Below are 26,681 nucleotides of genomic sequence, written 5' to 3'. Positions count from 1 at the left end.
TTTCTATCTAAACTTTAATATGTTACTTTAGATTGAGGCTCGCTTCCTCCAGACCAGCAGGTGGCGGTGTAGTTTTCATGAAGAAAAGAAGCAGTAGAATAAAAAGCAGAGGGAAATAAACAGGAAGTGGTGGATGAGCAGCAGCACCCATGCCTGCAGGAGCTGTTGGGAGAGATGGAAGATGCAGAGTTTGAGGATATTTTAGATGACTGGTTTATCGAGTCACTGAAAACGTGAGTAAACGTTTTACTTTGTTTGAACCGTCAAGTTTGTGTTTTTATTACTACTTGCTGACTAACATTACCAGCTTTGCAAAGCAAACTCTTAATTTTAGGCATTTTACCCTCCAGCAGCTTTAGATTGTTAATAAACACCGCAACAAAACATTATTTAAATATATTTATGTTTATATTTAATTTATTTAAATTCGGCTTACGGATATCTCACCTAAAATTTAAATAAGCTCCAAATTGTCACCTTGTATTAGTTCATCTCCTACACTTATTACTCGTGGTTTAAGAGGTGTTATATGTGTGATTCATTTTCAAAATAAATTTAGTGAATTCGAGTTTTATAATCTAGACGAATTATATGATATGATGCCTCGACTGTAGGAATCAAGTTGTAGGTAAAAATAAAAATGTTCGCGTTGATTCTGTAGACAGAAAATATTAAATATCATAAATTGTGAATGAAGTCTGGTGTCGCGGTTAAAAGGCCTATATTTTAAACAGTACGACTCTGTATCCCTTTATTGTCATTGTACATGTTCAACGACATGCTGGGTGCTCCACAGGGACTAAATATTTAGACAACGGGAATAAATACCAAACAGCACTACATACAAAGAAGAAGGCGCACAGTAAAATGGACATTTGCAAGGAGACACCAAAAAACTTGGAATAAACATCAGGAATGCAGCTGTAGGGCTGTTTTTGAAAGGTTTGCATATAAAACTAAGGCAGAGTGAATTTATATTTTTCTGAATTCCTTAAAAAAAACTTTTTAACTCAATATACTTTTTAAAATCTTACAGAGTCACTATAACAAACATAAGGTGGGCTCACCTTCACTTTTGACTGTAGCGCTCAAAACCACGTCACGTCAAAATTAAGTTTCACTGTATTTTATGTTAAACTCTATACAGAAATTCACGAACCTTTTTCCTTCAGGTACAAAGACCTTCATGTGTATCAGCTTGAACATCCCACCCAGGTCCTCGAGTGGACGTCAGGGAAGAGTAAGTTGATCTAATAATTTAAAATATGATGATGTGGCTTGAAGAACATGGTTCTGATTTTGCTGTTATAGAAGACAGCTTTTCAGCTCTTCCTTCATTAGCCAAATCATTTGTATTAATCTTTTTTTTTGGTGTGTTTGTAGGCGTCTGTGTCGCAGGCTATAGTCAGGCCAAAAATGAAATTTTAGAACTTCGCTTGCCGCTGAAACTTCTTGCTGATGAAAATAAGGTAAAAAATCAGAACATTAGTCCAAACTTTGAGTTTATTTTTCTCTAGGAGGCGTTTCAGATGTTACTCTGAACTTTTCCTGTTTGCTGTTGTGTTCAGAGTCTCTGCGCAGAACGGGATTTTAAAGTTTCCCATGGTGGTTTCACAGATGGTCCAGTTCGCTGCCTCACACACATCCCTGGAACACGGTGAGTTCAGACCAGTGCTGGATAAATTACCCTTATAAGTAACATGTTACATTAAAGGTACGGCCAGTCATTTTTGAGGTTATTTAATAGAAACAACTTCCAACAGAGTGTTTTGCAGCTTGTGGAAACCGCTACGTTCCTCCCCTGTATTTGTAGTAGCAGCCACTAAGGACTTCACTTCTGACTAAAACTGCTTTATGCATGTGACAAAGGCAGAGGAGAAGAGAAGTCATAGGCATTCCTACGGTGCAGTGGAGCGACACTAAAATTCGTACCTGCACCTTCATACTCAAGATATGTTTGATCACTTGAGAAAAGGTCAACTTGACAAAAGAAATGAAAACGGGAAGGAAAGAGACACACGACTTAATTAAAAATCATCCTCTTCCTCCTCACCTCAAGCCTCATCTCCTGAACTGAAGTCTGGGCTTTAACACAACAACAACAGCTGGTTATAAGTTAATATTAGTGAAAATCTCTTTGAAGTGCATCTTATACCAGCTAACAGTAGCTAACAGCGGGAAAACCAACAGTTAAGTATATCCTCAACTACTCTTCTCAGTTTAGCTGTCATCAATCAGAAGTGAGCTTCTCTGACTTATTGGCCTGTACTGGACTAAGAAGCATCCACATCCATTTCCTCTGGAGGAGACTGTAAAACTTGTAACTGGTGAATGTTTATCAGCCAGCATTGACAGCTGAGGTAAACAGAGGACTGACAGCCTTCCTAACAGAGGCAAAAACTCTTCGGCAGAGCCAGTCCAAACATGGCGTATAGTCTGTATCCAACGTTTTTGATCTCTCTGCTGACTAAAACATGTCTGTTCTATAGCGGCTACCATAGGTAGGATTATACACTTTTAACAACTATATAATTTGGAGGGTTTAGGAAACAACTCAGTTGACTACAGTCTACAATTTACTTCCATTATAAAGTAATCTGTGAGATTACAGCCTTATCTGCTGAGAAAATTAACTCCTTAACAATAATAAATACAACATTTCCCAAGCTCACGGCTGTATCCCAAGAAATCGGGGAGAGACAGAAACTTTGCAGATCCTTCAGGCTTTTATTCAGGAGCAGAAAAATGTAACATTTTAACAGTTGTTGATTACTTCTTTGAAAAGTACTTACCTGCTTATTTAAACTGCAAACAAGGCAGTAATTGGAGTACTGTTACTTTGTTTCATCAAACACTGGTTGTGACCCACTTCAGGGAGAGAAACTTGCTTCACTCTTTCCAAGGTTCTCTAATCCACACGATGCCTTTTCCTGCACCAAACTTTGGTTTCAAAGCTTCTTTTTGGGGAATAATGAATGAAAAGAGGTCTTCTTCAAAAAAGGCATACTGAAAAGCACCCAGCAAGGCTGGAGCACAGAAATTATTTTATTCAGGTACTCTTTATATTTTCTACAGTTCAGTTTATTATTATTACCTATCACGTATTTAACACATTAACAGATTTATAAAAGTACAGAAGGTCAGTCAAGAGCAATTCAGAGTATTGATGAACTGTTTAAAGGTTTTAAGCCTAAATCCTAAACGTACAATTCTTCAGTTGTCTAAAAATCATCATAATTGTATTAAACTTGTTTAGACTAAGAAATTACTTACAAAAACATTTACTAGATGAGCTGATAATGACAATAATTAACTTTTAACAAATCATTGCACCAGAAGAGGTGACATATCGTACATCATGGTGCGATGCACAGTGTGGAGGGTCTGTGTTTTGTAGTTGTTATAGGTGGTGTGAGTCAGTGCTTGTGTAGATCTTTAGATCTGATGGTAAATGTGAGGGGACGATATAATCAGTAGCTTCGCAGCCTTTTGATTAACGTTCTGTTATTTCGGCAGGTGTGCTGTGACCAACGACGGGCTGAGCTCCGACCTGCAGGTGTGGGACCTTGGAGGAGAAGAGAGCGGTGAGTGTGATTTCCCTAAAATTTCAAAGTACAAAAGTTAGGCACTTGCCTAAAAAATTTTATATAAGAGAAAAATAATGACAAAGAGAAATGTAGTAAGACAGGTCAGATAACCAACAATAAACCAGAACAAAGCATAAAAAACATGAAATTAAAACCAAGAAAAAGAATAGGAATCAGATAAAATTAAACTTAACAGCAGTCCAGTAAAATTAATTAAGACCAAGAACTAATTATGAATAAAAGCTCACTTAAAACCTACAGAGTAGAATTTACTATCAGTCAAAAACTTGCAAATCATCGCTGCGATTAACGGTGATTTTCAGTGATATGAATTTAAAGTGACATGATCTCAGTACAAAAAGCACCAGATTTTCTGGGCATTATGAGCTGAATGTATTCATCTAAATGCAAAAAGGTTCTCACTTATGATAATGTTTCACAGAGCGCAATAAAAAATATTCAAGGGCTTTTTAAATGCAACTCTTATCTACAGAAGCTGTTTTGAGACGACTCACTGAATGGATGAACCTTTTTTTATTCAAGGTTAATGACTTAACTAGTAAAAATCACTGAATCATAACAGACTAGATCATAAAAGAAACTTTTCCTGTTGAATTCAATATTTATTTATACAATTTTGTTTTTGGGGGGGGGAGATTTTGCTGAAATTGAAGTTAAAAATTGTTTCTGTTGTAGCCCAAAGAAGACAAATATAGGAGGGAACCTAACCTGAGAGAAGAGTATTTGTATCATATCGTGCACATTTCCTGTGTTGAATTGTTCACCGATAATAATTGAGACCAATTCTTGGACATCAGAAAGGTGGTAAGACGTTGACTGCCCAACCACTGTTACAGGGTTCATATTGATTCCTGACACCTGATACTTCACGTGTCTGACTGTCTTAATTTAAATGAAAGTGGTGTTTAGACATAGACATCTCCACCAATTAATGCAAGTTAAAAAAGATTTTTGACGTGATTAGAGCAGTGAAGTGGGGTTTCACTTCACGTACGCTTTCAATTTCTGACCTTTAACCGTGTTTAATATGAGAGTTTGCTATTGTAATAGCATATATAGGAAGAAAATAAAGAAGGGAATAATGGGTCCCCTTTCCTGGTTTACAGCAAACAAGGTAAAGGGAATAATTATAAAATGTGGTGAGGCACTTCTGACAGTGTGACTGGTTTTCTTTTCCTCTTCATCCATGACAGATGTGATCAGGAGAACAGGAAGTATTAAAGGGAAAAGGAGTGCTTCAGAGAGAGGCAGCAGGATCGCAGCTCGACCCTCATCAGCACCACAAGTTCTTCACGGAGCTCAGATCAGCGACGTCCAGCTGACTGAACTCGCATCAGGAGAGACTCTCTATAAACTGGGTAACCCCACATTTACAGTTATCAGTTTATGTTCACGCTCGCCTGTGAGCATGGAGACTATAAGATTGGTTTAGTTTGTGTCTTATTTAAGTAGAGGTGAAAACTTAAGTCGAAGTGGTGCTTTATGCAGTTTTGTGAGACTGTTCATCTCACTGTTGTGAGATGTTGAAATTTGAGAAATGTCATAAATGCTTAAAAAAAAAAATTGGAACAAAAAAAATATAGGGGGACATAGTCTTGCTTTTTCTCAAGAAAATATAATCTAGATTCAGATTTCCTTCAGCATCCAGAGACTAATCGTGAATGGCAGCGTGAAAGAATTAAAGTGACTTTGTGTGGTTTGTTTTATGCTCAAAATCTAACTGTATTCTTACTTTTGGTAAACTGGTTGTCTCTCCTACTAATACTATAGTAATGTAAATCATATTTGTAGTAAAGTTTTTATAATGAAAAGAAAACAGTGTAATTATTGAGCTTACAGTTGGACTGGGATACAATCACTGTTTGTGAAGGACATCTAAGATTTAGTGTCACATGAAGATGAAAAAAAAAACTGCATGTGTTCCTGAGGAGAGCGAGGACAAAAGCTTTCTGTGCAGCCAGGAGATGTTTTCCTGCTATTCTTTTGTGGCTCGCTTAAGTAAGTTTGATCTAGAAAGAAAGGCTGAGCTGTGTTATGATGCAGTATTATGTTGTAGGCCACCCACTGTAACCCCTAGGAAGATCTGTAACTTTCCATTTCTTTTCCCTGCTTTATTTTATTTATTTTTCCACACAAAAATAGTTTGCTGAAGCTCTGAGTGGAGGTGAGACTGTGGCTTTAAGGCCTGGAAGTAATAAAAGTAAAGTGAGCAAACAATAAATATCATTGTTCCATGGTTCCCAAAAATTAAAAAAAATAGTTGGCATCAAAGAGAGCGTGCATCCACCTGTCTGCTCCTGCAGTAGAGCATCAGAAGTCCATCCCAGCTTTCGGAGGGAGATAGGCAGAGTGCATGCTGGGCAGGTTGCCAGTCTATCACAGAAAGAGGACCTTTCATACTCATTCACATCTATGGCCAATTTAGAATCACGAGTCACCCTAACATGTATGTCTTCGACTGTGGGATGAAGCTGCAGTATGTGGAGAGGCAGAGAGAACATGCAAAGACCAGTGGATTCAAACCCAGGACCTCGTCACTGTGAGGCTACAAGGCGTGGAACAGTTCACAAAACAGAAATTCTTTTTATCGTTTAAATTTGTTTCCTTAAACTTGTGCCAAGTACATAAATAGTTATTCTCCGTCACATCTTAACTAAAGGAATATTTTTCTCTATGCTAAAATACAATGATTCTGGCATCTTTAAGACATGATGTGTATGATCAGAACATAAAGACTGAAATGACTGAAGTTTATACGCTACTGAACGGGGCCGATTTCTTTTTTTTCTTTCCCCATGAACCATTTGATCTGTAGACGCTCCAAAGTAGTAACCACTGCTTCACTGCATGCTGCATATTATCAAATGTTAGCAGTTTCCTCACCACAGTCCTTTCTCTGCTTGTTTCTGATCATTATGCACAGCCAGTGCACCGAAAACAAGGCCAACAAACGACCAGCCTGATGTTTTTGTTTCTGAGCACTTTGCCTGTAATTGTTGCAGCAGGAGGGCCATTAAATGCTCTTTCAGCTGGGGGTTTCCTCAGCTGTTCAGTTTCAAAACACTGATGTTCTAGTCATAAAACCATCTCTGCAGCAGACTGCAGTATGTGATCTCTCTGTAATGTGTGTTTTGAGACATTTTGCGTTGTTTTGTCCCAACAGAGACCGACTCAGCAGATCCTCTGAGTTCCTTACAGTTCGTGAGTGACACGGTTTTCCTCGCCGGCTGCTGTAACGGGAGTGTTTACGTTGCCGATACTCGGACGTCTGCTCCTCCTCAGCTTTCACATTCACCATCTTCAGACGAGTCTGTCATCTGGTGGACGGATGCTGCTGCAGGTCCACATCCGTCCAGCTGCAGGGTCATCAGAGTCTCCTCGTCTGGACAGGCGGTGGTTTCAGACTTGAGAAATCTGGGAGGGGCGGGGTGTCAGGCTCAGCTAGACGTCCAAACACCAGGCCGCTGCAGCCAGGTCGATGTCAAAGTGTCGTGGGCTCCAACACTGGATGACTGTATCTCAGTGTCAGGTCAGTTTATACAAACAGTTTTTTTTCAGATGTTGATGTTTTCTGTAAGTGATCACGCTGAAAAACCCTGTTTTATCTGCACACTGATTACCTAAATATTTAGTAATCTGTCACACTTGCACAGATGTGTATTATATGATGTTTCTGTACTAATCTCGGGATCTGCAGAAACTTCAATCTTTAGGAAAACTACATTGGCTTAGCTCAGCTAAACAGTGATGAGCAGCATACTTGGCTCTGTTCAAACTGACACAAATTTAATGAGTGAGCTTTAGATTTGATAAATACAAAAAATGACATAACTTACAGTTTACTTTCTTGACATCCTATTAATCGGGATGTTTTTCATTGCTGTGAGAAATCTCACCTTGGGCTGCTGAATCAGCTTCTCCTTTTCCTCCACCTTTCTTTTTCTTATTTTCTTTGTTGTTCACCCCTCAGCTGTAAAAGGCTGCTGGGGTATTTGTGGTTGTTGTTGTGGTTGTTGTTGTTACCTTTCATCTCAAAAAGATTTGAAAGAGTAGTTGTAAAACTGCTAACTTATCATCCTCAGAGGAATGGCTAATTTGAAGAGTCAGGCTTCAGAGTTCATAATAGCACAGAAAAGGTTACAAATGATCTTCTTATGGTCTCTGACAGTAGACTCATCTCTGTGCTTGCCCTGTTAGAACCTGAGTGCAGCATTTGATACTGTTGACCATAATATTTTGTTACAGCGATAGAGTTCCACAGGGTTCCGTGCTAGGACCAATTCTTTTTTTTTCTTTTTTTGCATTATACATGCTTCCTTTAGGCAGTGTCACTAGAAGGTATAGCATACATTTTCACTGCTATGCAGATGACACACAGCGTTATAAAACACACCAATTAGTTAAACTGCAGGATTGTCTTAAAGACATAAAGACTTGGATGACATTTAATTTTCTGCTCTTTAATTCAGAAAAAAACTGAGGTTATTGTAATATAGTATCTAACCTGACACTTACTCCAGATTGCATTACCTTGGCCTGCAGTAACACTGTGAGGAATCTTGGAGTTGTTTTTGACCAGGATATGTCCTTCAACACACACATTAAACAAATAAATAGAACTGCTTTCTTCTATTTGCACAATATCTCTAAAATTAGAAATATTCTGTCTCAGAGTGATGTTATGAAACTAGTTACTTATTACTTCTAGGCTGGACTACTGTAATTTGTTATTATCAGGATGCCTGGGCTTACTCGTGGTTCCTAGGGTAGAATGGGAGGCAGAGCCTTCAGCTTTCAAGACCCTCTTCTGTGGAACCAGCTCAGAGTTTGGATTTACTTTTAAGAGAAGGACCGATATGAAGAACTCTGGTTAGAGTAGTGGTGCTGTGACAAAGACCTGGATAAGCTGCAGAAAATAGATAGCTGTCCAATTGTTTTGTGGAATGAGTTTAATTTGGACCTCTGACTAGATGTAATTTAATGTTAACATTATAAAGACCCAACAGTAACCCTGTGAAGCTGTGATGTCAAATACTCATCTTAAAATTCAGCTGATGTTGATATTCATTATGCGCTCTTCTTTTAGTGGGGCTAAATAGAAGAGTGTCAAGTTTGAGGAACGGGCTTAGGGCAAAGAATTCAATTAAAATGTATCCAGTAATTACATCTTGCAGACTGAACTGACTAAATTAAAACAAAAGATGAAGAAAACTCTAATTTCGTACTTTTTTCTTCCCCTTTTTCTTTTGATGAACAGCTTTGGCTGATTTTTCTGCAAGTATTCGTAGAGAAGGAACCTTTTTGATATTAAAGAGACCGTGTGACCTTTACTGTAATGCCACCTTCAGGACAAACTTGACATTTTCAGCCTCACTTGTGGGGAAAATGAATCACCGTAGCCTTTCAAGGCCACTAGTTGGCCTTTGCAATATTAAAAGTACTATAGTGATGGGTGTAAATAAACCAGGCGTGTACACTGGCTCGCGCAGAAAATAATAGCGGGGGGAAAAAAGTGTGTCACGCTTCAAAGAACAGAAAATAACCAACATGTGTCACAATGTGTTGTGTAGGATAACATGGCCTTACCTCATTTAAGAAAGGAAAAACAGCCAAAGCAGCATCTATTTCTAGACTGTTGCTGCTAATGTAAACATTGTCTGATATGAGGAAGTTCGATTTCAATGAGATCTGCCTTGTGAATTGCTCATTTAATATTTGGATAAAGATTTTTAAAATTGTCTGTTACGGTTCTCAGTCATCTAGGTCATCGTAGTCTAAGGAGCTTGGAAAGTGAAGCGTGTGGACTTTAAGTTTTCTTGAAGACGTTTCACCTCTTATCCAAGAAGCTTCTTCAGTTCTAAGCACAAATGGTGGAGAGTCCCAGATTTTAAGCCTTATGGGAGTGTCCGCAAGAGGGTAACGGACCCTCTATTGATCCTCTATCTAATCACTTTAGCCAAGGTGTGAAAATGGGTGTGGGTCACAATCAGCCAAGGTTTCGGGTGGACCCATAGTGATACCTTGGCCATGTGAAATCATGTGATTTCAAATGGTTAAATGGCCCAGGATGTGAGTGGGCGTTAAGGCGTCTGGGAAGGGATTATAGATGGAAGACAGTTGGTGTCGTAAACCACCGCCTCTGTTCAAAGATGGTCGCTCACAGTGGACATAAATGGCTTCTTTCACTCCTTTCAAACCATCGGTCTTCTCTGTCCAAAATGTGAAGATTGGCGTCCTCGAAAGAGTGTCCTTTGTCCTTTAGATGCAGATGGACCGCCGAGTCTTGCCCGTGGAGGTGGCTCTTCTATGCTGTGCCATGCGTTTATGAAGTGGCTGTTCGGTCTCTGCAATGCAGAGTTCTGAGCTTTCCTCTCTGTACAGTGCAGCGAGGAAAACTCAGACCTCATTATTTGCATCACGTCACAGTGGAGCCCCCAGCATGACTCAGGATTGAGTTACGGTTCTGTGTAGGTGCATGGAGGTGCATGTGCGTACAGTCTTCCATGTGCGTAGGTTAGATGCTGACTGGTTGAAATGATTTGAACAGTCATGTAAAAGAAGACACGGAGGAAGTGAAGTGTTTTACAAACATGGCCTCTGAAATTACTAACAGAAACATCCAAAGATTGAAAGGATGTATTGGCAGATTTAATTACTCATAAATTTCAATCAGGGTAGCGTTATTGAATTCTTCCAGCAGCAAAGCGCCGTGAAATGTTGTCATCACTGAGCATCAACGAGAGAATGAGAAATCTGTCATCACTCTTTTGTAAAGGCTTCTGCTCGTGAAGGTCTTGTTTTCATACTTTTGGAGACGTTGCCACAGTGACCTCAGTCTTATAACAAATTAATTATGGGCCTTTTTAGCATTTCTGACCCTGCATGAGAGCCAGTGACATGAATATTGGTTTACAGCTCTCTTTAAAAATACAAATTAAATCTGTGAATCTGACGTGCAGCACAGTCTTGCAGACTATATGATTACCAATAGAAAAACATTTCATTAGGTAAGCGACTGCAGTAGAGGCCTTCATTTGTGTGCTAATTGTAATTATCAACTCTGTTTATAGCAATCAGATGTAAGTATAGTAATTTGTCACAAAAACGCAAAAAAACAAGATGATCAAGGGGCTTAAAGTCTACAGTCAACATGTGGGTGTCTGCAGAAATGAAAGTTCAGTTTGTTAACAGACTAATGCTACCATTTCAAAGTAAGTGGATAAGTTAGTTATCGGTTTCTTGACTTCATAGTTGTTGAATGATTTGAAATTTTAGCACAATATCATCCTAACGATTAAATGTGGGTCAAAAAGAAGCCTTTTAAAGTTTCTGCCTTCATCCTCATCAGGTTTCAGTGGCGTTGTTCAGATCTACAACACCCGTCTCTGGGGGGCGGAGCCGCAGGAGGCTCGACCGCTGTTTGAGCATCGCGGTCACGCAGTTTCATCACAGCAGACTGATGACAGTGTTCCCACCTTCGTCACCTCCCACATCTGGCACCCCGAGCGGCCGCGGACGCTTCTGTCTGCAGCCTCGGATGGCTCCGTCCACGTCTGGGACTGGGTGGACCCGGATCGACAGGGTGGGAGCCCAACACCATGAACAAAGTGAAGGATCGCCTGGGACGAGGAAGATGATAGAGCCATGTTATAAATTACTGAGGCACTGCTCCACAAACTGATGTGTCTCAGTAAAAAGGATCAATCGCCTTTTTATGATCAAACTGGAATATGGTTAAAGAAACAATTTAGAAGGAAAACAAACTGATGGAAATGTGGAACTTGTTTCATGAGAATCAAACTGATCTTTGCCTTTAAATTACAGAAAAATTGCTGGAATGAATTCACAGCTGTTGGCGGTGACTGCTCTCATTTAGGAACAAATTAAAGCAGATGACTGTCGGGTTCGATTACACAACATATTTGTACTGCAGTTTTTATAAGGTGATAAATGTTTGTACCTCGGATGGCTGGGTCAGAACTACAAAACGTGAATTATGTTTTCATTAACTGTGTTGATGCTGTAAAAGTGGCATTTTTTTTTACTTAGTGCAAACGTGACCAACAATCTGCTGTTTAGAGTCTGTCTTTTGGCCTTGCTTTAACCCTGGTACTGAGCAGCAGGACCCCTGCTTTTAAGCACTTAGAGCCCAGCACATGAGTACCACAGGCCACCGATAGCTCTCGAGATGGACGACTGACACAGTTGAAAGCTTTCTCCATAGATGTCTAAAGGTTGGCACTGACTCAGGACCACATCCAGATTTGGATGGCTATTTTTAAACCACTTTTTCACTTAATTAGCTCTTGCAAATAAACTGTTTTTAAAGATCATGAAAAACTGCAAACCTCGTTCCCTTCTTTTCCAGTCCTCATTTTGGTTAGACGATTTTACAGTCTGATTATTTCAGATTTTAGTGAACTGACACTTGAAACGCGAGGTGGAGACCATTTCCTCTGTTCAAGTTTCACTTCTGTCTTGCATTTTGTTTAGTCTCTCTAAATGACATTTATCTCAGCTACAACTTTCTGCATTTGCTGGAAAATACTGAGACTACATGGGGGGGGGGAATAAAAAATTAGGAAAGTGCATCTCCCTTTTTATAAAGAGTTCCAAAATCTGAAAACATCTGTTGTGAGACGCCACATCTGCGACGCAGCGATGTAGCAATAACAGTGAGTGTGAACTGTTGAGCACAGATGAGGATCCTGAGGCCAGATTTTAGTTGAGTGAAGCAACTGCAGCTCAAGTCAGGAGAGTTTTTCAGAGTTACTCCTGACTCATGTTTGTTTTCATTTGCAGAAAAATCGCAATTTCCCGTTCAGAATCAAGGCCAACCTTTTTAATTAATACATTTTGTTAAAATTATAATATCATTACAGCAGGACAAATGCTCCTTAAACCTTTACACAGGAGGCCTTTCAGTACTTACCGAATATGAATGTGATGAAGGTAATATATAAAGGCAGAAACAACTATTTGACTAGAAGTATCAGACAAATTGAGGTTACAGTTGCTGAACTATAAATTAGTTTCTAAATTTAGATGAATTCCTAAAACCTTTTTCCTCCTGACTGCTCTAAAACCCACATACCTGCTGAGCTCTCATCATTTGTTCTCCCACTGAACCGAGTCCACTGTCTTTGTCTCTTTGTCCACAGAGTCAGTGGCCAAGGTGCCAAATTACAAAAGATCTGGACTGAGAATCAGTGGCAACAGGAAGTTTTTGGTTCAAATGCTTAACAATATGTACAGAGGTGGTCAGGAGAGTGAGTGTCTGCAGCTAGCTGTAAAACACAGTTAAGCTCTGTCGTGACTCGGGTCTGCTTTTTAGCCACTGTAAATATTGATGGAATTAAAACACCAGATTCTAATGCACCATCAAATAAAATCAATTTTTTGGCATGAAAATGACCCCAAACACACTGCTAGTGCAGTAAAAGCATAACTGGATAGAGAACACAGTGGATTCACGTCCTCAGCATTATTGAAGCAGTGTGGGAAAAGAAAAAAAGGCAGCTAACATCTACAGAAGAGCTGGCCCAGGGAGATTCAGATACTATTCATTTCAAAAGCCTGCTGAGAGGAAATGCACAAATATTTTTCCAGAACGTTGGAAAACTTTTTCTCTTGCAGCGTTACAAACAGATTAATGAGAAAACCTCAGAGTAATCAACATGCCCTGAGCTAATAGTCACGGGAGTCAGTCTCAGTCTTTTTTAAGAACTTCTGACTTTAGAAATTTGCCTAAAGATACCCTTTGATCATTAGATTATTTTTATGACTATAGATTATTTATCTAAGGCAACGATCCTAGAAAATATCCCCCATCTGACTCCTCATAGAGCCACAATTCCCTGATGCTCTCCCACAGGCAATAAAATGATTTTTCCCCTTTCCTTTTCCTTCTTTTCACCAGTGAACATCAAAGAAATGGATACAAAAGCAGGCAAAACTTAATTTCATACTTTACTGCCTTCTTTCTTGCCCGTTGAACGCATCATTAGACTCCCCTCGGACACTAACGTCACCAAATAATGAAAAATTGCAGCTCTGCCCTGAAGCGAACTCCAATTTCCTCCTAAACCTTCGTGCCTTCCATCAGTGCACTACTCGCCTCAGTCCCAGGTGAACAAAAATCCTGTTTTTAAAAACGCTACCCCTCTTTCTGTTCAATCTTAAGCATTAGTCAAACTATTTTTTTTGTCCAGCTAGTTTCTTTGCCCTTTACAACAACTTAGAAACTCCCTCTTACCCAACAGATGGCTCATTCAAAGACAGCCGGCATCAAAATAAACCACGGAGCTGGCAGATGATTCATTAAGGATTCATCTCCACTTTGCTTTCTGCCTCCAAAGTTGTACCATACACTTGTCTCTTCTGGTGTCTTAGTGCCCCTGCTAAAGGTTTCATTTCATGACTTTCTCTACTCGACAGCGTGTGAGAGTAAAGCGTTTGTCTCTCTCTGTAAGCGGCAGATCTCAGTGTCTCTGCTGCTTGACATCCGAATTCCTGTTAATACTTTTCCCAGCAGCTCTTGAGCATATCGCAGTTTCATAACCCAGAGGCATGCTCTTTTTTTTTTAAACTTCTATCACTCCTCTGATAATAACAGCGCTACCCACCCGAGGCTTTGGAGTGTGAAGACTCACAATTAACGCTGAGGCTGTGGGACTGATAGCAACAGGCTGAAGAGAAGCTGCAATTTCATCCATTTGATATTGCTGGGACTTTTTATTTTTATTTTTTTTAATTCTCCATTGATGTATCTACTGAATATATGACAGTCCTAATTGATCATTTGTCATTCATCAAGAAAAAAAAAAAATTCTTGTTCCAGCTTTTAAAATATGGTAATTGCTTCTGGATCAAGATGTCATCTTGAGAGCTGGGATGTGCGATTGGTGTTTTTCTGACATTTGAAGCGAGTAATTCACTTATTTGTCACAAATATGGAATAGCTTTATCAAAATCGAAGTGACTCATTTCTTGCAGCCCTAAAATTATTCTCAAATGTTGCTTGAAGGATATGTCAGGAGATTTAAAGATTTCCCTTTAACAAACTCCAAATGCCTTATAAATATAAATATAGTTGTAGATGCCTTGGCCAAACTAAATCTCTTAAAATTACAGGTATAAACAGAATAACACATAACGAAAAGTTTGGCAGAAGATTTGAGAAATGCAGTTCTGAAATTCTAAGTGAATGAATCTGCATTACAGCCATGTTCATCATTGTTTCCAAGGATACAATGAATAAATAATGCTGCACAGATGCTCTAAAAACTGTTCATTTTCATTTCTTTCATGTTTAAAAAAAAACAAAACTAATACACTGGGCAATAATATTATACTGAGATAATAATATACTGAATAACACTGGTAGCAACAGCTACTCTGATTCTATGGCTTAGTTCACCTGCATGTGGTATTTATGCCGGCTATTCATCATATAGCTGTTCATTATACAGCACCAAACTATACAACAACAGCTGCCTCAGGGCACTAAAAAACACTGAAAATCAAACTATCCTCTTAGAGCAAGCACTTGGCAACAGTGGGAAGGAAAAACCCAGTTTAACAGGAAGAAACCTCCGGCAGAATCAGGCCCAGAGAGGAGCAGCCGTCTGCTGCAACCAGTTGAGGGTGAAGCTAGGAAGACGAGACAAAAACAAAAACACAATTAAGCGCACAGTGGCGTGTGAACACACAGAGAGCGAACAAGAGTGCATCATGGGAAGCCCTCAGCAGCCTAAGCCTATTGCAGTGGAGCTAAGGGTTGTAAACTAGATGCTTTATCAAAAAGGACATTTTTATGGCTAATCTTAAAAGCAGAGCTACAGACGGGGCCTGAAAGCTAAACGTTCTGCATCCAGTTTTACTTTTTCTATGTTGGTATATTTCATGTAAATCCATCCATTTTCTTACCTGCTTATCGAATTCAAGGTCACAGGTGGCTTGAGCCAATCCCACCTGAGAACACAGGTCTACGTTAGACAGGCTGCCCACTCATCACAGAGCTAACATGATCAACATCATCCAACCCTAGTTAACCTAACATGCATGTCTTTGGACTGTGTGGAGAGCTCGATTGTCTAAAGTGATCCATGCAGCCGTAGGGAGAACATGCAATTTGTAAAATGATGATAATAGTAATAATAAAATGATCATAATCCCAAATATTCCGAATGTAATGCTCCAGTTTGGTGACAAGTGTGATTAATGTTTGAGATTTCTGCTCAAAACATGGATATTTACTATAAAAGCCCATTTACCCCAGACTCGTGTTTTTTTTTTTTTTTTTCCAATAAAAACCCAAACACAGCCAGCTGACACACAACAGATGCACACGCTTGGGATATGAAGTATTTCTTAAGTAAAGAGTGAATTTATTCTAGTCCAGCAGATGCTGAGGAGCTGTGGGGAGAAAGCTGGAGACTCAAAAATAACAGCGTGGAAGAGAGACGAGCACACAGACATAGGAAAATATAAATATATAAGAGTAGAAACAGACCAGCCGTAAGACTGAGCACGCTCTGTTCAACCATTTAATTAAAGCTGAACATGTTTGTTTGGCGGCAGCCCACTGAAAGCTTCTCTTCATTACATCATCAGACAACTCAGTTTTTCTGAAAACACAGAGGGAATGACATGGTTAAAAAGGTACACAAAAGGTTCAACAAGGTGTTGTAGGTATATTTGCTTCTATTGCTTCATATAGTTACATTTTCATTCAAGGCTTCCTCGGAGAAAACGTGTTTATTGAACCTTCTGACAAAAATAGGAGTTTTAATATGTATAATATTTTTTCTAGATCACACTGATGTAGAAGCCTTGAAACCCCTTGAAAATTTGGGTATCAAATATGATAAACTTGGTGTTACAGGATTAATAACAGATCACAGATTTTTTTTTCCATTTACATACACTCACCAGCCACTTTATTAAGTACATGTTGCTGAAGTGGACTGCCTTAATTCTTCAACAAAGGTGCTGGAAACATTACTCAGAGATGTTGGTCCATATTGAAGAAAAAAAAAAAAAAAAAAAAAAAAAAAAAAAAATAGCGCCACGCAGTTGCTGCGGATTTGTTAGCTGCACATCCATGATGTGTAGCTCTCGTTCCACTGCATCCCAAAAGTGCTCTATTGAGTACAATGAACTCATTGTCATGTTTAAGACACCAGTTTGAGATGATGTGAGCTTTGCGACATGGTGCACAAGATATGGTCATACTTTGTGTGCCTAATGGTCAACAGCAATACTCAGGCAGGCTGTGGTGGTTAAATACTGAATTTTGACCATTGCATCTGAATGTCGCAGCAGGAACTGAAACTTATGAGACCAGGCAATCTGCCACCGTCCAGTTTTGCTAAGCTTGTAGATTCAGTTTCCTGTTCTTAGCTGAGAGAAGTGACACCCCAACTGATTGTTCTGCTGCCAAAGTGCTTCAGGGTTTGACATGTTGTGCTTTCAGAGGTGCTCTTCTGCATACCTGTTAGCTCAATACCCTCTGACATCAACAGAACTGCTGTTTACTGGGACCATTAATCCCAGAGATGGCTGTATGGGGGAAAAATCCCAGCAGTTTGTGAAACAGCCTCACCATTTACAGAGTCACGTAAACATGTAGTAATGCTACAAAGTTTTTCCAAAAGGTTACATACATTTATTATTGTCCTGACAGCAAGATTTAATGAAGAGACAAAAACAATGTATGTAGGAAAAACTAACCCGTTTTCTGAGTGACCTTAAACTTAATTTGAAATTTTTGTACCCTTCAGCCGTTGCTCTCTTGCACTGATCTGCTGACCGGGCTGCTGGGAACGAAGTGTCAGGGATGGGCCCTCAGTGTCCACCCACTCAGAAACTGCCACTAAGAAAACATCAAAATGAGGGATGCTGTCATGGCCTTCATTTTGTCAATTACAATTTAGACAAATGAAAATAGTGACCTCCCACACAGCCTCTTTGCATTTCCATAAATGGAACCAAGTTTACATTCACTGAGTCTACAAGCTCGTTGTTTCCATGACTTCCTTGTTCTATACACCTGTCAGCCAGATGTGTTTCAGACAGTCTCTCTGAATGACAGTTTTGACTACATGGGTACCACAGAGAGTCTCTCTTTCAGTCAAAATAAACCCCGGTTTCTATTAATGGCAAAAAAAAAGTATAATGAAAACTTCTGAAAGAAATTTTGACTCTTGACTCTGTGTTTGTGTTTGTGAAGGCTAAACTATACAGGCAGGCGGTGAGGAGGCTTTTGAAAGGACCCGGGAGACGGTAATTATACTGACTGACAGAAGAGTGTGCCGTGAGCCTGAACTCTCTCATGGCCTAATGACGCCACAGCCATTATAACATCTTCACCAAGAGATCCCACTGAGTCACGCCTATTCTCTGATACCGGAACATCGCAACGCCTGTGTGCGAAATCGAGTTTAAATGGAAATCTGCCTACATTTAAGAGGACACTTGTGGCCCCCTGAGAATGACTGACAACTGGCAATTTAGATTTAATGGACCATAAAGCTGCTACCTACCTGTGTTTAGACCTCATATCACTGTTGAACATAATCTGAATGATTTCAGCTGTTAGTTTATTCCCCTGACAAAGGCCCAGAAAAATAAACCAGCACAATTTAAACAATTTTAATCATTTTCCTGCAACAAGAATGTGTTTCGAGAGCTTTTCCTGTAAAAAAAAAAAAAAAAAAAAAAAAAACCAAAAGCAAGTGGTCTTTGTTTAGTCTTTGTTTCTTAAATTTCATTTTGAAAACACTCAGTTTAATTCTCATTATTGAGTGGTTTTCATCATTGCATTGATACTCGAGGTTGTACATAAATGTCATCTATTAATCCTCATTTAAAGAAAAAACAGTAATGTGAGCAAAATCTCATCTTAATTAAATCTGTAATTATCTCATTAAAGGATAAACAATTTCCAGTCCCCCCCAGTCATCAAACACTATGATGATATTTTACACCAAAGACAGTGTATACCCGCTGCAATTAAAAAAATATTTATCCAAATATGCCTGCAGCCAGCAGAGAACTCTACATTAAGTACAGGGGCTTTCACGGAAGTGCACAAATTTTGGACTGAGACCTGACTGAACAGCAGCTTCAATACACGTGTTCTTTATAGCCTAGGACAGCTAATCAAAAGGCATCCAGAAAGACCATAAAGCTGCAGGTGCAAAACAGGAAGTTCTCACAGGACTCTATTCTTGAGCTGTCGAAGAAATGGCCGGAGATATGAATCTAGAATGCTTTTAGTTGACCACGAACTCCTCTGCATACCAAAGGCTACGATGTTCCCAGGTCCTGTGGCTGCAACAACCCAAATCTTCACCCCTCTGGTACCATGCTTGTCGATTAGCATGAAGCATTTGTCTTGATATGCTGTGTTTAGTTTTTGCATAATGATGAAACATCTGTCCAAAGCAGATCTCTAGTCAGACCAAGTCTTGTCTTTGCACCACTTCCAAGCACTTTGCAACTTGTTCTCTAATGTGCGCTTTTCGCTTATTTTTGTATACATTTCTCTTGTTTCGACATATCCCTCTTGATTGTATACATTTATTCCTGCTGTACAGTGACAATAAAAGGGCTATTCTATCTTCTATTCTGTTATATCAATTTAGTGGTCTGCTATGTTATATTAGGGTTCCAACTTTTTTCCCCAGCAATGCTTTCAAACAAGCTGTACTTGTTCAATCTTTATCTAATTGTATTATCATAAAAGTCTGAGCTATAGCTCTTGGGATTTTTTTTTGCAGTTCCTCTGAGCATTGCATGGTCTGACTTTGGTCCATTCCTTAACAGACACCTGAACGAAACCAGCAAACCACGAAAACTTCTGGTTTTATAGAAGTGATCACACTTGCTGAGCAAGTATACTTGCTTAGCAGGTTAGCTGATACTTATCTCTTTCAAAAGGCGTTAAAGAGTCCTGTTAAAACCTTTTTTCCTCCCCTCCACCACAGGACTGTATAGCTCAGAAAGAAAGATAAAGGAGAACTACTTCAACGGTGCCACATGGTGCCAGCAAGTTTCTGTGACCGTGCCAAGTTTTACTTTTTTTCTTTTCTTAACATGAAAGTCATGTTTAGCTAGTGTTATAATACACTGGCAGAGATCAGTGTGCACTGCAGAATAACAAGTGCACCGTGAACCAAAAAGTACTTCACATTCAGCTCCATATGATAATTTTTACAGAATAGTTCAACCGCTCAGCCTTACCAGGACACAGAGAAAGCCTTTAACGCAGTCAAAACCATAACAAAAGAACATTTTCTGTGTCGGTGTGAATCCGGCCCGTCTGTGAATGAGCTCCTGATTGGACTCTGTTCTGCAGAGTGTGCCGCGGAGAGCTAAGCCGTGTGGGTAATAAGTGGTTATCAAACAGCCATTATACTAGAAGTAATTTCAGCCCAGCGTCATCAAGCTTTAATATGAAAATGCTGCTTAAAGAAATCACAGCCAACCACCAGTAACTACTCATTAATCACCCATCAGCCTCACTGTTCTCCAACAAGGATGATCTCCATTTAAAATAACATTCACAACGATTTTTTTTTTCTTAAAAAACAAACAAACCCAAAAACGTTTGTTGGCAGGAGTGGGCGCGAATTTACGTTCAAATTTTAGATGAATATTGTGTTTTATTCAATGGAGAGTTAAATATTACTTTAAATTCCAGTTTTCTATTCATATTTATTTTTCTTGGCGAGGTAAAAGCCTTTCAGTTTTGCTTCTCCACTTGACCTTTGCAAAGTTTCAACTCATACCTTCAGAAAAAAACAAAATGAAATGCAATGACCTCAGTGTGGAGTACAGAAAAAGGACAATCTTAAAACTTTTAAACAAACGCAAATCAATAAAGTCATCAAATAGTTAAGATCTCCAATCTATTGATGCGTGCTTCTGAATATGAAATATTCTTCACTTCTCATATCTACTGCTTCCTCCAGCCGGCACCAATAAAGGGCCGGTACGTCTTTTTCAACCACATTTGCTGAACAGTCATCACGAATGTTAAGCAGGATGGTGCACACGATAACGTTAGGCGGAGCTTCCCAGAGGACTGGAGACTGCAACGGCTTTATATTGATGTTAATGATTTCTAATGACAGGCCTGAATTTATTGGTTTAAAGTCTGAAGGACTTTCAAACTTCATGATAAATTACCACTTGTTCTGGTTTTATATTACATCTATAAAGAAACAGAAACTCTTCTATTTAATATTTGATTGTTATGAACTGAGCATCTCTGGTGGGACATCGTGATGATCATTTAGTTAAAGTACCAATAAAGTTCAGCCAATAAAAAGAAAAAAGAAAGACACTCAGATGAGCTTAGAGCATTTCATTTCCAATTTTCATTCAGTTCTGGTTTTCAATTTCAAAAACTGTGTCAACATTTAATTAAATCATTTCCAAGCCAATTTAATTTAAGGCCTCGCACTAGAGACATCTGTACAGCTCTGGGAACATGTCTACTCTAACAAAAGGTCTTATTTATAAAACTGATGATCAATATTGACTTGAGTAGAACCCATGTACAAGTTACTTAGAAAACCTTATTTTGAAATGGAAACGATCTCCTAGAAAAGTCATCTTCGCACTCGTGCAGTTTCCACTGCGAGACTGAAAGCTTTATGAACAATGTGATAGGAATGATAAACTACATAGAAATGAGCAGAAAAAGGTCTGTCTTCCCATTTTTTTATTCATGGACTCCACTAGAGTAGTACTGCATGACTTACAAGTCAAAATAATCCCCGTATAGGTCAAACAAGGACTCAGTTCCCCCAGTTTGTGAAACAAGTTGCTTAACAAACTTTCTTCTGATTGGCTGTCCCTGAGAAGAGCATGTGAGCAGGGCTTTTTTTGCTCAAAACTCAAGCTGTATGCCTGAGATGGCAGCAACTCAATGCATTTATGCATGTAGACATGGTCAAAGCATCAGTCAGAGCGGGGTAAAAAAAAAAAAGCAATTTAAATGACTGAGTGAGGCATGGTTGTTGGAGCTAGACTAGCTGGTCTGAGTATATTTAGAAACTGCTCACCTACTGGAATTCCCCCCCCCATACAATCATCTCTTCAGTTTTCAGGGAATGGACCAAAACGCAGAAAATATCCAGTTTTTCAAATGTGAGAGGAGAATGGTCAGACTGTTTTGAGTGGAGGAAGGAAGAAAAAAAAAAAAGCTTCATCCTGTTTAAAGGGGTTTTTCCTTCCCACTGTTGCCAAGGCCTCAAAGGGTTTTAGATTGTTAGTTTTCCATTTAACTTTGTAGACTCCTCACTCTGCAGTAGGTGCCTTGAGATTACTGTTGTTGTGAATTGGCGCTACACAAATGAAACTGAAATCACCAGATTCATTTATTCAACATGTTTTGTATCAAGAGTTCAGGCTGCTGGTGTTTGTGTAGTGGTCTGGTGGACCCTTCACTATCACACTTTGAGCCCTTCAAAATATATAGAAAATAAGGAAAAGTAGGTCTCCTTATATATATTTTTAATACAAAACTTTATGAAGACTTTCACCATGAGGTGGCAGTATTTTACCAAAACGTATCCACCTCAACCAACATTAACTTCTTCGGTGTACTTGTGAAGTTTTCGTGTTGCCATCTTGAAACTAATTCCTAAACTTCTGACTAATCTGATGTTTCTGTGTTCAAGATTTTAGAAAGTGTCTCATTTGTGCTTTTCTACTTATCAAAATAGGTCAGCTAATCTTTGCTGCCATTGTATTCATGTTGAGCTAACACTAGCTTCAGTAAGGTTGCTATGCCTCATGTTAGACTCATTGGATGCTATACTAAAAATGTACATTTAAACGTGCAAGAGGTGACTGGCAGAAAAATGAGTATTGGGGTGTGTGTCTGTGTGTGTGTGTCTGGGGTTGGGTCATAATTCATTATTTGTACATCAAGTTAGAGCTTGAGCTAAATAATTTGCTGCCTAGCTTCAATTACCTCGACCATCACCGTGATCTTGTCTTTCTGAATCTTTGCTTTACTGTTTTGGTCCCTAATTATGCATAAAACCTCATTTGTGCCAGGAAGGGAAACAAGAAACACAGATCACAGCTCTGTAAGATTTCTGGCCCAAGTTTGTGTTTTTTTTGTTTTTTTTAATTTAATGCTCAGCATCTTTCCCAATAAACACAAGCATACTGTTTGGAAGGATTAATGTAGGAATATTTTTGTAAATGAGGTCTTTGAAGATTTAATTCCTCAGAGGTATTTAAATTAAATACTGTAATCATGCTGCTCATGCTGCCATTTTACCCAAAGCGTCAAATTCTCCCTTTGTGGCGCTTTGTTTAGTTAACAGTTACACAGATATTAAAGTGTAGCACCATTTTAATTCATTTGAGGAATATTGAGTAAGCAAAAAGCAGGAAAAGCAGACAAAACTACAGTGTTTCAGCGATTATTGTCAAATAACAGAAAAAAAAAAACCATCCTCAAAATGGCCATAAAAAAACAAATCACACTATCACCATGAATAAAGTCAATATGATGATTTCTTTCATCATCTCAAGCTGCGTCCATAAACAGGCAAGATACCTGCAAATTAGTGCTCAGTAACAAACTAATCAAATGCAAGAATTTCCCCTCTCAAAACTGATGCACAGACTTATTGGATGGTATGGAATCACACATCAGACCATATCATTTGTCTGACAATCCATTAAAAATGCTCCAAATGGCACAAACAGCATGAAAACAGTGTAGCGGTCCAGGTCAGTGACTCCAGTTAGCAGAGGTGAAGCCAGCAGTGATTGGCTACAGTCCAGAAACCTGCCAATCAAAGCAGCCACACTGCGAACTCCACCGTCCAGGTGTATGAGTAAGAAAATATCAGCTCCCTATACAGTGGTTACGAAGGGAGGAAACTATCATTACAGGCCTAATATGCATTGGACCTGGCTTTTTTTATGCCCTAATGTTGGCCATTTTAACCAGGAAGTCTCTGGGGATGGATTTGCTTTTGGAGTCAGCCTCGAGCAGCCACTGAGTGCATTTTTCAGTTTTAGGGGTTTTCACTTGGTCAGATCAGACCCATCTCTGAAGCCTTCATTTTGATTTCAACAACATGCCTGTGAACTTATTCTGATCTTCCGCAGCTGTGATGCTATCACTGTACAAGATTTTCAAGGTGCTATAATGTCTCAGAATATCATCATCTACAATGACCCTTAAGAAAGGAAAACAAATTGGATATTTGCTGAAGAGGTGCAAAAAAGGAGGACAGATAATGATGTAGCAAATTTCCAGATGCATTATTTATTATAACCACTGTGTTCAAAAACGGTAAGGTTGAGAAATGCGTCCAGTTTCAGACTCCATCCAGTGTTAAGTGAATCGTTACTGGCAGAGCCCGCGGCCTCAGTCTGACCTGGAGTTATATCACCCAGCACCGGTGTAACACAGGATTGATATCTCTTTAAAAATAACCATCATGATTACTGCTATTACACTCCATTATCAGGTTACTAATAGCAACTGCTTGCTTTGATTACTTGTCACTCACAGGGACGCTGCAGTCAGTGGAATCTTTAAGGCAGACCTAGGCTCAGTGTAAGGTGATCAACTCTCTCATGACTTTCATCTGGAGAGAAATAAATATCACATCGCGAGGGATCACCCGAGGGTGCAGTGTTTGTCTCGTAGATGAGGTGAGAGGAAGAGAGAGAAACCAGACACTCGTGTCTGCCTTCAGTCTGATACTCATCCATCACCTCTTCTTTAAATAATCCTACTCACACAATGTTAAATTAGTTCTTTCTCTTCAGAACTTTCAAAAATAAAAAGCACCTTTATGGCCTCATGCAGCTCTCCTCACTGTTAGAGGAGTTTGTAAAACAATATTTCTATTTTGTGGAAAGTTTCTACTCCACCACATCTCTGTAATGCATCCCAGCTGTCCGAAAGTTTTAGATACTTCATGTACAAAGACATGCTTAAAAAAAAAAAAAAAAAAAAAAAAAAAAAAAAAAAAATCAGAATCCAGTCACAAGTGCAGCGCATATGAAATCTTAGATAAATATCAAGTATGCCCCTATAACCTCCTTGTGCCGTTTCTTTTATGCATGGTGGACATTCTAAAATCTTCCCGTGTCTGTATTTATGATTTTAAATCATTTTTAATGCAAAGCAGGAGTTCTGGCACAATTTTTCCAGGACTTTATGCCACACTTGGATTGGTTTAGAAGAGAGACACTGCATGAAACTGTAGCTGGCACTGAAAGCTACCAGCTGTTAATCTACACAGAGATAAAATAGCAGGAAGGTAATAGGAGATAGTATTCAGATAACCTGGCTACAAACCAATTGCAAAAAAAATAAATAAATAAAAAATAAAAAATCTCCGACAGCAGCAGGTTTGTTCATATCCTGTGTGAACCATAGTTCCCTACAAAACAATATATTACAGAAAATTACAATAAAATCTGTCTATAAGCCAAAATTGTTTAAAACACATGAAACGGTGTAGTAGCCACTGACAAATTCAGAGCATGAAACTGCCATTAAAAAAAAAAATGTTGCAATGGCACATAAAAAAAGAAGAAATGACAGGTGGTATTAGCACAATGTGGCACTTAAGAAAATGTTAAACCCCATCCTGTCCATTTGAAACTTTTCTTCATCCACACAACACACAAAACAGCCCCAACAGGTGGTAACACAAAACAGCCACCTTACCTTAGGCCAGGTTAATGCTGCTTTCACATGAGCAAGCTAATCCATGAAGGGGAATCCATGGCAGGTGTCATTTAACTGCAGTAATTGTTTACCTGGCGCCAGGCCTGGTGACGTAGAGCTTTGTTGAACAGGTGAGTGAACTGAGGCTTCTGCCAGCTCTGCTTTGCGATCACACTCCACGATGTGACCTTAAAATCCACCTTTTCAATGCTGCCGCTGTCGATTTCTGCATTTTATTGTGTTAAATCTGTCGTGTAGTATATCATATACAGTCTATAGCCAAGCCGTCTACAGCCCCCTGTGGTGGCCCGTGTAAATGCAAGTGAAACGAACGTTGCATTCAATGCAGCACGTAAATTGGGGAACGAGTAGCAGAGCGTTTTTGATCATTTACATCGCAGTTTGTTTTTTTTATGACTTTTAACTTGTAATGTAACTTTCTTCAGAGGGTGAACTGCATGAAACGAATCAAGAAAAATGTGAAATTTCAAAAATCTTTCACTTTTTCCACATCAGTGTAATCTGCTTTTGTAAATTACAGATGCACGGCGGGCTCAGCGCTTTGATTCAGACAGCTGCAAAAGTGACAGTTGTTCAAACTTCTGCCTCAGAAAAAATGAGCAGTTTGGACAACCACTCTGACATGATCCATTAATAATGACTTGCTGCAGAGTGCTCTCCAGGTGCAAAGTACAGTCCAAAAATTATGCCCTCTTTCTCTGTAATTTTCACTCTTTCCAAAGGCATCCAATGTACCATAATGGACCCTTTGGCAGACAGGCTCTGGCACCCCTGCTGCATGAGCATTAGATTCCCTTTGATCCTCAGTTTAATCATGTTTTAGATGAGATATGAATATGACCATGTTTGATTCTAAAAATATCTTGTGTCTCATCCTTGGCTGTACCTTTCACATAGTGCATGTCATTTCTATACAGAGGTCCAGGTGCCATTTAATATAATAATGTTGGTTCTGATAAAATAATTATTTTTTGCTACATTAGATATCTTACAGTGCATAGTTTACATAAAGAATGTGTTGGTGTAGTATTTTTGAGTGTGCACATCAGTAAAAATCATTGTCATGGTGATTAAAGTTGGGCAGGTTCCTTTTTCAGAAACAGTCAGAGCATTTTCTGTCACCTTTTGCTGTTTCATTTTCATTTTTGTACGTAAAGTGTGCTTGATGCACAAACATGCTCTTCATGCAGGGCTTTGTGAAAATTTAAATACTGGAATACCTTCAATTTTGTTTAGTGCAGTTCTAGCAACACTGAGTTATTATAATTTTCACATTATGCACATTTTATTTTACTGTAGTGAGTATTTTATTCTAAGAAATCAAC

The 26,681-nt window shown here is 39.0% G+C and overlaps 1 protein-coding gene and 1 long non-coding RNA gene across 4 annotated transcripts; one reads left to right on the top strand and one right to left on the bottom strand.

Moving 5' to 3' along the window:
* The first annotated feature begins 28 nt into the window (after window positions 1–28).
* wdr73 (WD repeat domain 73) lies at window positions 29–18,292 on the top strand. 2 transcript variants are annotated; one of them, XM_040030544.1, is made up of 9 exons: window positions 29–233; window positions 1,173–1,240; window positions 1,384–1,469; window positions 1,569–1,657; window positions 3,517–3,584; window positions 4,802–4,966; window positions 6,772–7,137; window positions 10,957–11,236; window positions 17,842–18,292. In XM_040030544.1, exons 1-8 carry the CDS (start codon window positions 175–177, stop codon window positions 11,208–11,210), a joined length of 1,155 nt encoding a protein of 384 aa, XP_039886478.1. In that variant the 5' UTR covers window positions 29–174; the 3' UTR covers window positions 11,211–11,236; window positions 17,842–18,292. The 2 variants fall into 2 exon arrangements, with proteins under 2 accessions (XP_039886478.1, XP_039886477.1); XM_040030543.1 differs by lacking the exon at window positions 17,842–18,292 and having other exon boundaries at window positions 30–233; window positions 10,957–12,175.
* Window positions 10,011–26,681, bottom strand: LOC120732744. 2 transcript variants are annotated; one of them, XR_005695667.1, is made up of 6 exons: window positions 25,336–26,681; window positions 17,343–17,484; window positions 16,123–16,237; window positions 15,537–15,581; window positions 13,864–15,260; window positions 10,011–11,227 (listed from the first exon to the last, which is right to left on the bottom strand). It is a non-coding gene; the product is annotated as an uncharacterized LOC120732744 (long non-coding RNA). The 2 variants fall into 2 exon arrangements; XR_005695668.1 differs by lacking the exon at window positions 13,864–15,260 and having other exon boundaries at window positions 17,386–17,484; window positions 25,336–26,669.

The sequence above is a fragment of the Simochromis diagramma genome, unplaced genomic scaffold, assembly GCF_900408965.1.
Source record: "Simochromis diagramma unplaced genomic scaffold, fSimDia1.1 OVJJ01000361.1, whole genome shotgun sequence".
Lineage (NCBI taxonomy): Eukaryota > Metazoa > Chordata > Actinopteri > Cichliformes > Cichlidae > Simochromis > Simochromis diagramma.
This window is presented reverse-complemented; position numbering and strand designations above follow the sequence as displayed.